The 12,084-nt window shown below is 34.2% G+C and overlaps 1 protein-coding gene across 2 annotated transcripts; it reads right to left on the reverse strand.

Moving 5' to 3' along the window:
- Nucleotides 1-767: 767 nt before the first annotated feature.
- LOC132755866 (uncharacterized) lies at nt 768-4,871 on the reverse strand. Of its 2 annotated transcripts, XM_060746801.1 has the most exons (3): nt 4,300-4,871; nt 3,778-3,903; nt 768-3,358 (listed from the first exon to the last, which is right to left on the reverse strand). In XM_060746801.1, the coding sequence occupies exon 3, from the start codon at nt 2,943-2,945 to the stop codon at nt 1,347-1,349; it is 1,599 nt and encodes a 532-aa protein (XP_060602784.1). In that variant the 5' UTR covers nt 2,946-3,358; nt 3,778-3,903; nt 4,300-4,871; the 3' UTR covers nt 768-1,346. The 2 variants fall into 2 exon arrangements, with proteins under 2 accessions (XP_060602784.1, XP_060602785.1); XM_060746802.1 differs by lacking the exon at nt 4,300-4,871 and having other exon boundaries at nt 3,778-4,072.
- Between the last annotated feature and the right edge of the window lie 7,213 nt (nt 4,872-12,084).

Consider the following 12,084-nt stretch of genomic DNA (forward strand, 5'->3'; position numbering starts at 1 on the left):
CAAATCAACCATAAACAACACTACATTAAATATAGCTTTTTTAACCCTCCAGTAAACCAGGGCTGCCAACAGCAAATTGCAAAATCAGAGGAAAATACGCCGGGGGTCAAGGGGGCTGCGCAAGCTCCTGGATTCTGATGATTTGGTATGCCCTAAAATCAATTTCCTGGACTCTAAATTTGACTTCCTTGGTTGCCTTTAAAGCTATTCAGAGACACTTTAGTTGAACTTCAGGTTTTCATCAGCCCTCAAAACAAAGCTTACTCTGAACCTAATCACCTACAGACCATTCAGCATGATATTTGGAACATGAACCCAAGATAATCCTCTACAATCAATTGCTAAAGATCAGTCTGGGGAGACAAACAAACAGCATATTTTAGAAAGTACAGTACTCCACAAATAGAGATTAATCCATGTAGTTGGATTCTTTGATAATGGCACAGACACTCTGACAAACCTGAATTAAAAGCCTTATGTTCAATCTAGCGTTTCCCATAATCTACCTTCAATCAACCAATAACAGGTGTGAAAAATAAGTTTGCACTATGAGTTTTCATTTTTTATTTAAGTCAATTGAATAATGGCATAAAATGTCAACAAAATAAAAAATAAAACAAAAAAATAAATAAAACTGGGACTAGTTTATAGCAATGTCATGTGAAGTGTTATGACTAGGCGATGGCTAAGAAATCTCAACATTTAGTACTATTCACATTGTGCATATTAAAATATATAGTATCTCGTACTATAAATGCATACATGTATGTAGTAAGCACTATTATAGTATCTGGTACAATTACATGATAAATGATATTACAGCTTTAAACTGTGACAAATGCCAATGAAAGAACCTGGCAATATTTTCAAACATGCATGGCTTGGTATAAATTAATACTGAATATCAGAAAGAACAGTCTTCTCACATATATATAAGTGAACTAAAGCAATTTTATCAAAATGTCAGAATAGCTACACTTGATTTCTCAATGTAAACAAAGAGTCTTTAGACTGTGGTTCATACATACATATAGTTAAATATCATATACATGTAACAGCAAAACATACACATGTGATCAGAGTTAATGGCATTCAATATTAAAATGATGTCTTCAAGTTATCAATATTAAAATATGTAGTACTGATCGCTAATTTCATCAATCACTAAATGGCAATCACAATTTGAATATAACAGCAAATCATTATTGATATGCATCGATCTATCAAACAATGTACATATCAATGGCTTAGTCAGCAAAACAGCAAAAGGACATCATATATGTACATGTATAATGTTCTACATGTCAACAATTTGTATTCAGATATTCTTGTCATGAACATAAGATCTATCCAGATATCTTCCTCTTCTTAGCAAGTGCCAGCAGTTTTTCCTTCATCACACGTTTCTTTGCTCTGGCCATTTCTGCCTCAACATGATTGTCATAGTCCATTTTGCTCACATTTTGTATTTGCTCTTTCACAGATTTCACTGATTTCAGTTTTTTACCCTTCTTCTCCCTCTTCTCAGCTTGCACTTTTTTGTAACGCTGAGCAGCCATTCGCATTTGTACACACATGTGTTTGTCAATTTGAGCATTCTGGTTCACATCCTTCTTACTGAAGTATGCCATGGCTGTTGTGTGCCTGGCCTTAAGGGCATAGCGCACAGTCTGATAGGCGCTGTATGTCTCCACCTCCATACTTGCAGCTTTACTGTCAACAATATCTCCTAGACAATTGAAAGATGATTCCACTGCAGGCCCATGGAATATCGACAGACATGCTGTTGCTACTTTACACAGAAGGGGGTAGCTTCCCTTGGCTTGGACTCTAGCCCACCACTCTACCACATTATTGTTCACATCCGAGATGGTGTTATCTGTGCTGTACTGCAAGAGTTCCTTTCTCACTCCCTCCTCCTCCCCTTCATTCAACAAGTGTTGAAAGTCCTCTAAGGCAAGGCGCTTTAGCATTTTGGTTCCTTGGGAATGGTTGGCCAGAGCAGGGTCAATAGCCGCTAGTGACTTTAATGTCCTATTGTTTAGTGGCAGTGTTTTCTGCATTTGTGCAGCACATTGAATGAACGCATCCTGGGCCTGCGACAAGAATGTTCTGACATTGGAGTCTTTTTTATTGAGCTTCATGATTATCTCTTCTGCGGCTGACCCAATGTACATGGACATTGGGTGCAGCACTTCTTCAGGGTTGCCAAAGGTCATTGTCTTTGCTGTCTTTGGTGTGAGGGTGACCAAGTGTTCAGCTTTCATAAAGCAGGCCAGGAACTCTTTGAAGGTCTTGAACTGCTGCTCATGGAGTTGGTGCACTAAGGTGTCTGCACTCTGGAAGAGCAGAACATACTGCTTCAGGATTTGCATCTTTGAGGTGTAGAACGACAGTTGGAGTTTTGTTGTTATATCTGTCATCAGAATCTTGAGGCACATCCGTTTCTTCCTCTGCTTTCCATCATCAGTCATCTTCTTTGCGGAGATTTTGGCCTGCAACTTCTTCACCCCATCGGCACTGACACCTCGATCTGCAAAGATTTTTTCTGTAACTTCCTTGTACGTCTTCTTATCTTCATTGCTTAGGAACGGGTAGTAGAAAATGACGTAGGCGTCATACAGCATTGTGGTTTGCAGTGAAATATCATAAGCTGATAGCCATCTATGGGGGATAAACCTGGCTGGCTTGCTGTACTTGATGCTGATCATCCCACAGATTTCTTCCAAAAACTGAGCATATTCCGAGCAATATTGGAAATCAGCATGCAAGTCATTGAAGAGACTTTCCAGGTACCGGGCAAATGGTTCACACAATTTTTTGGAGCTGTTGTGAATGTGGTGGCATGAATCTCCATCTACATCAAGAAGGTGAGGAGCTTTTTCTCTGCGTAGTCTTGTTTCCACACCATTTTTGTTCCCTCTCATTACACCACAAGAATCCATCAGGACATTAGATTTTTCCACGGAATGTCATTACCTTCAATAGCTTTCACAATTTCCTGGAATATAGACTCAGAATCAGTCTTTCTAATTTCAACAGAGTCCAGGTGTTCAATCTTAACATCATTTGTTTCAGAGTCATAGAAAGAAACCAGCATTGTCAGTACCTTCTTCTTGTTTGAGCTGGTGGCTTCATCCAGGTTCAGTGAAAATGAACATTTTCTTAGTTTGCTAATGAGTTTCTGTCGGAATCCTTCAGCCAACCCATATTTTGTTTTGTAGGCAGCTGCTGTCCTATCCAGTTTCACCTCAGACAGAGCTTTTTGGTCTTTAGCAAGTGTTTTGGCCAGGTTGGTGATGGTTGGAACATATGACAGTGGCATACCATGTTCTGTGACAACTGCAAGTGTTGTTGCCTGAAGTTATAAAAAATGTTAAATTTCATAAAATCATAATTGTTCTTACAAAATCATGAAACTGTTATTATGTGTTATTATGTGTTTAAGAAACAGATTTAACAGCCTTTCATAGTGATAAATTACTTGCATTTATAAATTCTCGTAAACCTGTCAAAGAAATTGGGTTTCTTTGCCGCCATTTCAGGGTTTACTTAATTGCAGTGAAAATATTGATGTATTCTTTGCATAAAAGTCTAAAATATGAAAGCCAGACATCTAGCCAATTTTTTGGTTCTTAAGATTTATAATGTAACAATTGCCCATATTGTTTTATTTTAAATTCTGTTAGATCTTGCAATTCATCATGATCATGATGCTGGCAGATAAATTACTGATAGTCTGTGAGTTAATTTTTAATTTTATGAATGGGATATTACCTCTGCATTTGAAATTCTGTCTCACATAGGATTGTGTACTGGAAAATTTCCTGACGGGACACTGGATGTCGATGGGGAATTGCTAGCTTGTGGCTCTCCTGCATATTGTTTGAACATCGAGTCAACCTATAAACAGACAACAAGACAGTATCAGAATTATTCTAAATCAAATTCATAATTTCATTAGACTCTAAACTGTTATCGTAAATCCATTTTGTGAAAGTATTTAACACCCGAGATGATTTACTTTGTTTGTTTTTGGGTTTTACGCCGTTTTTAACTGTAGTTCAGTCATATCAAAACGGTCAGTAAACCTACGCACCGTTCCTTGGCAAACATAGGCCTCCGTACCAGTACACCCGAGATGAAAAGATCATATAATTATTTATTTAGATATTTATTCTCAGTCAGTATCTGTACAAACTGTCACGTTCAAGCCATGAAATGGACAGTGGAATGCAAATAATAATCAATCATTGCCATTGGCTAGAATTATCAATAACACAATTGACCAAACCTCACCTTGTAAGATTGGCGGGACTCAAATTACAGTTTCACATGTTTCGCACTTTTGATGTGTTCAATCAGGCTTATCATGCCACGAGAGCCATAATTTATGACTTTGCTGCAAACCTTGCAGCGAGCCTGTCCAACAGTTTTTATCTTGTCAAAACAGTCACCAATTCGGACGTTTATTTTCGTTTCCCCTTGTTGAATGTCTGTTGTTTTTTCCAACCATCCAAATTTCCATTGGTTCTTCACCCTTGCGTCAACTTCTTTAATGAGCTGGGTGTCCCGATCGGCAATTGTCGTCATTTTTTCAATTGTTCATTCTTAATTTTCATTAATATCCGACATTTTGACGCATTTGAGAACAGACAAGACGACAATGTAAACTGTAATTTGATTGGTTATTCTAAAATAGAATGCCGGAAAAGACTCGACATGACCAATGAGAAAAGCGCTTACAGACGTACCATAGGCGGCTAGCGTAACGATAAAAGCCGAAGCGTGCCGGTTTTTGGGTACTGTATAAAATATGACGAATGAATTTATTGTCTTTGTCATCAGAAATTCGGTCCATACCCCCTCGAAAATTTTCTCCTCAAATTTACATCGATCTCAAAAATGACCCAGGAGCTCACGAAATCCGCGGATTTCCGCGGATCCGCGGAAAATCGGCAGCTCTGTAAACGCAGGATCTTTGATAATTCATTCATTTTATGTCTAACACTGTTGCATGAAATGTCAAACTATATTTTAAATACATTTGTCAGTGACTGCAAGAAATTACGTTTGCTTATTTTGCCAAACCTGTATGCTGCTCCGAATCCGTAAAAAGGTCGGAAAAATATTAACAAGTATTATATGCCTAGTCTCTATTTCCACGTGTCAAAATAAATACAATTAATTCTTACTTCAGAATCTGCAAGCATCTCATTTCATCATCCTAAGTGAGGTAAGATCATCTACAAACACTGTATGTATCAGTTGTATAATAATCAAATACAAATTGAGCACTTATCTTAGGTCAAAGTATGCATTATAATATGCTGTGTTATTATCAATTTAAAATAATTTTACAAGATTTTACTGGTTTTAATTGCATATGATCGTCCTATGCGATAGTTTCTTTTAATTTTGGTTTAGTTTGATTTGTCCTAAGTCATGTTATCTGCTTAAAGAAATATAAAAGACGAATATGTGAATGTTTAGGGATTCTGAATATTTAATTCTAGTGACGTCATAACCTTTTCTGGTATAAAGAGCTTGTGCACGATTATATACATAATATTATTATGTGCATGAATTATATAAAAATGTTTCCGCATGCGTTGGCAATCGTAGAAAGCACAATTCTGACAGCAACACTTTCGTATTATAGCAATTTTCTGTATTCATTGTAAATATATGAATGGCATGACAACGTTAATGTTGCAACACAGTGATGAAAGACCTTTCTGAATCATGTCAGAGAAACATTAATGACATGATGTATTGTTCTATTATTGACGTAAAAGTGTCAACAGTTGATAAGATTTGGTGGCATATTCTGATATAAAGAATGAATCTGAATTGAAATCATCAACATCAAATATAACTGAAAAAGAACGAAAGAATCTTCATCAATTACGGGACGTATTTGAAAATAGTGCTTAAATGTTTTCAGTTTTTAAGTCAAAAGTTTCTTGACTGAAAGTATTTGTAATTTCATTAATTATTGTATGATGCATCATAAATTTGTGTATTTCTTTAGCTCACCAGTTCCGAAGGTTCAGGGTGAGCTATTGGTATCAAAGGGGGATGCTCCGTCGTCATGCGTCAACAATCATCTTCTCTGAAACTGATGTGCAGATTTACCTCAAATTTGGTCTGTAGCAGCCTTGTGACAGCCACACTTAAATTTGCTTATGCCGTTTCAATTGACCCCTTTTAGGGGTCAACAGAGCTAAAAATAGAAACACCTTTAAACATCTTCTACTACTTAATTTATTAATGGATGATCACCAAAATTTGTCTGTAGCATTCTTAGGTAGTCTTTTTATCAAATTTGCTCATTTTCATTTGATTGGCCCCTGTTAGGAGTCTCTAGAGCTACAAATAGAAAAAAAAACCTTTGAACATCATCTTCTACTGAAATGATTGGTGGATGATTACCAAACTTTGTCTGTAGCATTCTTAGGTAGTCTTTTATCAAGTTTACTCATATTAATTTGATTGGCCCCTTGTAGGGGCGGCTAAAGCTAAAAATAGAAATACCTTTAAACGTCTGCTTCTACAGAACTAATTATTTGATGATCACACAATTTTGTCTGTTACAGTAGCATTCTTAGGTAGTCTTTTATCAAGTTGTTTCTGGTGAGCGACGCGGGGCCATCATGGCCCTCTTGCTTGTTGAAAATATTGGTGTTTTTTACTGTTGTTGTTAGCATGACAACTGAGTGTTAGCTGTACATTATTATATGAAAAGTGAATAATGTACTTACATTTTTTATTTTTAAGACAAAGCAAATAAATATAATGGTATATGTCTTTGTACAAGAGCTTTGATATTAAGTTAATATCATCAAAATTTAAACAGTACAGTACGCTGGAGAAGATGCAAACATGAGTTCAGATAAAAGTTTGGGTTCTAGTTCTTTTATATTGTTTGTCATTACGTATATGATGCACATGACCGGCCATTGTTTACCTTTCCTGTCATTTAATTACATCTCTTATGTCTGGACAGGGACTTTGATTCTTTCATGCAAGGAAGTTATCCAGCTAGCTTACGTAACTTCGGTGGTTCTACTTAGGTTCCCGTTTGTACCTACAATGAACGAAAGGGTATCTTCCTCCATCTGTAAAGCCAGAATATTGTAACATATATTGAGTCAGTGTGAAGTACAATCCAATCAAATAAATTCAAAATTCTTACGTCAGTATGTTGATAGATAACTTGATGTTCGAGTTAGCTTTATCTTAACTTTTTTATACGATTGACCTTACGTTAACATTCAGTTTAATATGCTGTTTTACCATACACAATAAACAGAGAAATTTATTCACATGTTATTGAAGCAAAATAGCTTATTGACATTCAAAGCTGTTTGTGTGCCAATGTCTATTTCATCACAAAGTAGTATTTGACTATGTTCTTATTGTTTCACACCGAGCCTATATATTGTAAGCTATAGTATGGGCATAATCACGATGATGAAAAAAGAACATTTTTACAAAATGGCTGCAAAATTATTATTTTTATTCTTCTGAACATCCCTTTGTAGCTACGGCAATGTGCATTTTCATTTTCCGCCCCCAAACAGTTATGCCTACACGTTGCTATCTTTTAAGCTGCGCCCCTGAGTTCATCTGTTATTACACTTCGGTAAAGATGTTTAGATGTTTGTTTGTAATAACTGTCTCAACCCATGTCATATAATGTCTGACGCATTTATAATATTATGGTTATTGTATCTTATTCAACAACATAGTTATACAGGGAAACCGTCCAAAACTAAATTCCTAGACGTTCGGACAGTGTGAAAACATTTTGGGACGGAAGATACAAAGACTGGACACAAATAACCAGAAGGCTATGTAGATTTAACACTTTATTCTCATTCATGGAATATACACGTATATCAATGTTATATACAACAATGCGATTCTCTGAAATTAACATATACACAAACTAAATACTTATTGCAACGCATTTAAAATAAAATACAATAAATTGTCTAAAATAATAATGTTAATACAAATCGTAAATATATGATGGAACCTTTACAATTATAGACTGAAATCTATGAAAATAATATTGTCATTTTATATTCCCGCAAATAATTCCGTTTATAATTAAATTCACGGCGAATAGTTCATCATCATTTAATAATGATTGAATTTACTATTGAAATTCAATCATAATAAATAACTAGCTTACCGATTATAATCTCCTTTCCATTGGAAAACATCATTAAACAAATACATCAACAAATAGCACTTCCACCCAAGGCAAAACAACATATTAAAGTAACGGTTAATGACGTCACCGTAAAACAATTTAATTACGTCTTTTTACGGGAAACAAAATAAGACGTTTCGTTTGGCGGAAATAGTGAAGTTTTCTTAAATTGAAAGAGTGAAACAATGTCTTTATTAGTAAATACTATCGGACAAATCAAATACGAAAATTATGTGATTATAAATTAAATAAATTTACAATTAGGAACTACAATTCTTACAGACTATGTATGGCTGTACATAATCTTTGTGTGATATAAAAAGATCTTTGTTCTGTAGTGCTAATATCTTGTTCCGTACCTTATAAAACATAAACATCAATGATGAGTAATGCTCAAATAGACATTATTTTTAGCATACTCTTCATCTTTTAATAATGATATGCTGGATAAATATCGATACCACCTACGCATGATCGTTCGAGTTATCGCTTACCAAAACTATTTTGGGTATAGTTAATGGTAATCATTTGGCATAAGGTTTCTGTAGCTGTCTAGGGATTAAGGTTATTTAGTGAACGCATTATCTTTATACGGCTGTTTTATAAGATAATGTTTATTTTATTCCGTAAAGGCAGACAAAACTATACCATTGTCTGAACAGTTTGAAAATTTTATGTTCCCCAGTTTGATTGAAATATATCTTGTTATCATGAAAGTAGTTCAAAAAGATGCAATGCAATATATATATATATATATATATTATATATATATATATATATATATATATATATATATATATATTATATATATATATATATATATATTTGTTTTTTTCTGTAGCTTTTACACCATTAGTATATGCACGTATCATTGACAATATTTCAGTTAGAGTACATTTTAATTGTAACAGTTATGAGGTAACAGTTATGAGGTACACATTCTCTAAAACAGTGTTGCAGAATGACTGCAAATATGAAATGACAGCAATATTAAAAAGGTCACAGTCATATTGAATTAGTATTAAGAGGTAATCGTCCATATATTTCCTTTGTAACATAAATAATATTAATTTAAACATAAACTTACATTCTGCTCAATACGCGGATAAATAATACGCCGATAGGAACAAATTTTCTAAAAATTATAATGATATGCCTAGTTTGATATAGAATCATCTAACGATAATGAATTCAAGAATATGAACGTGTATTTTGACCATTTAAAAAGTGTTTAACAATATTGAAATATATGTACAGTTTAACAAACACATAAGAGAAATAACCGGTTGAATAAAGAGACAGCTTTGAAAGTGTTCGGCATTAATTTTAAATGGATAAACACCACTGTTCTACAATATATAAATTTTGACATGCAAGTAATAACTTTAAAATAATATTTGAGAATTTTTACAATTCTAGACATATTTATTACCCTAGCGGCGCTTTGAATGTCAAAACAATGCATTATAAATTCTGAAATGGTAGAATTTAAGGGATAAAGAAATTCCAGACGACGGTTGTATAGTGCAATTCAATTATATTCCATATAAGCTAACGGACAATTTTTTATATGTAGACATTTTATGAAGCAACATAAAGAGGAACATCTTTCGGACTTAATATGATTTGTATAAGAGAGTTGAAATAGTCATCATTTTATCCTCTTCTGATAATGTTACTCTGCAGCTTTTTTTTTCTCCATCAGAAATTGCCTGGAATATAGCAAATTATATAAAATACAGAAAATATGAATCCCTGTATAAAACAAAATGTTCCGAGATAAGTTAGCACAAAAAAAAACCGTCGGAAACAGAATAGATCTGAAGTATAATTAAATACACGTTTATATAAAATAAAGAAAAATAAAATCCCTAAAGAACGCCAAAATGACAGAATTAAAAATGTTGCAAGCACAACGGTTTGATCGAGCCCTTCATGGATGGTCCTGGAAAATGGAAGTTGTATATAAGACTCATATATATCTATACCCTTTTCTATAATGATAATAAATGGTCAAAATAAATTGCAGTTATTACATTTATTAAAGAGGCATACAAATAGTGCTGAATAAATTAGGTATTCTGTAGAACAATGTCATATATATTAGCAAATTGGATTATATTATTCAAACAGTATTAAGGACATCGCTGTTTTGTCTTTAGTGGTCCTTTGTTGTCTTTGGTGGTCCTGTGTTGCTGGTTTGGGTAGAGGTTGCGTTCCTTGATCTTGTTTTTCATGTTTTGACATTGTTTATCAGTAAAATACATTGCATGTTCGTATTGCTTTTCTATATATCTATATCAGGTCATTTTGCTATTGCTGTGACTAAAGGTTTTTGAAATATTACATATACTTGTGTTACCAATCCGTTTACACCAGTGCAACGCTGTCCGCGCTTTTAGCTCAACAGCGCAGTTTCTCTTCGAACTTTAAGTCTATTTGTGTTTTGTCTCTCAATATAGTGGAATAAACAGTCGATCACTTGCGGAGAAATTAAAAATTATTTTTGATTTTTTATCCAGCAGGAGTATGAAATATTAATATGAAATACACTAAAATGCGTAAATAAGAAACAAATAAAAAATAATTTATATGAAGATGAATCTAATAAAATTATGCAGTAATTTTTAGTAAAATTTACCCAAATTGAATGCAGTTTGGAACAACCCTCATGATATCGATAATCACATTCAACCGGATATCGATGATATACACTACTTATTTGTCTGCGATGGTCTGGTTTCAATTACGGTCAAATCAGTATGAAAATATTAGTCAGCCAATAGCTGGTCAGCCCACACAGAAACGCAGACTAACTCGGCCATTCCAGCAGGTTAAGGGTTAAACAAGACTTAAACTTGTGAAATTGTTTACATGTTTGATGCATTCATATCAATGGTCCTGTGGTATCTAAATATAAAAACTTTTAAAACACGAGTTATTTATACGTTAATATAGTCCTTAGTTTGGAACAATTAAAAAATCTGGAAACAAAGTGATCCATCGGAAGCATTAATAAAGACACATTAAGCCTAAACTAGAAATGTGTCCAGAGGACACGGATGCCCCCACACGCCACTGTTCTGTCAATTTTATGACTCTAGGTCAAATACTTTTTGGACTACATGTGCCACAAGTTGAAAACTAAAAATCAACAAAGGGCCATAATTCTGTTTAATTTGGTCGCAGCAAAAATTCCTTCCTTTACTACCATCTACACATTAAAGTTGTTAATCCCTGGAAGTTTAAGCAAAATCTGCCATCCGGTTTAAGAGGAGTTGTGTTCACAAAATTTCTACATAGTATATAATGAAAAAATCAAACAAAGGGCCATAATTCTGTTAAATTTGGTTGCAGCAAAAAATTTCCTTCCTTTACTACCATCTAACACATTAAGGTTGTTCATCCCTGGAAGTTTATAAGAAAAATCTGCATCTGGTTTAAGACGAGTTGCATTCACAAAAATTTCTTACATAGTATATAGTGAAAAAAATCAACAAAGGGCCATAATTCCTTAAAATTTTTTGGTCGCAGCAAAAATTCCTTCCTTTAACGACCATCTACATCTTAAGGTTGTTCATCCCTGTAAGTTTAAGCAAAATCTGCCATCCGGTTTAAGGAGGAAGTTTGCGTTCACAAAATTTCTACATAGTATATAGTGAAAAAATCAACAAAGGGCCATTAATTTCTATAAATTTGGGTCGCAGCGAAAAATTCCTTCCTTTACTACCATCTACACATTAAGGTTGTTCATCCCTGCAAGTTTAAGCAAAATCTGCCATCCGGTTTAAGAGGAGTTGCGTTCACAAGATTTCGGGACGTACGGACGGACTTACTGACTCACGGACGGACGGACAAGT

Source organism: Ruditapes philippinarum, unplaced genomic scaffold (genome assembly GCF_026571515.1).
Source record: "Ruditapes philippinarum isolate M1 unplaced genomic scaffold, ASM2657151v2 ctg5173_1_1_1_1, whole genome shotgun sequence".
Classification (NCBI taxonomy): Eukaryota; Metazoa; Mollusca; class Bivalvia; order Venerida; family Veneridae; genus Ruditapes; species Ruditapes philippinarum.

What these genes read in the sequence shown, in the direction of transcription:
- LOC132755866 (XM_060746801.1), bottom strand. Translation starts at nt 2,945, where the DNA reads ATGGATTCTTGTGGTGTAATGAGAGGGAACAAAAATGGTGTGGAAACA.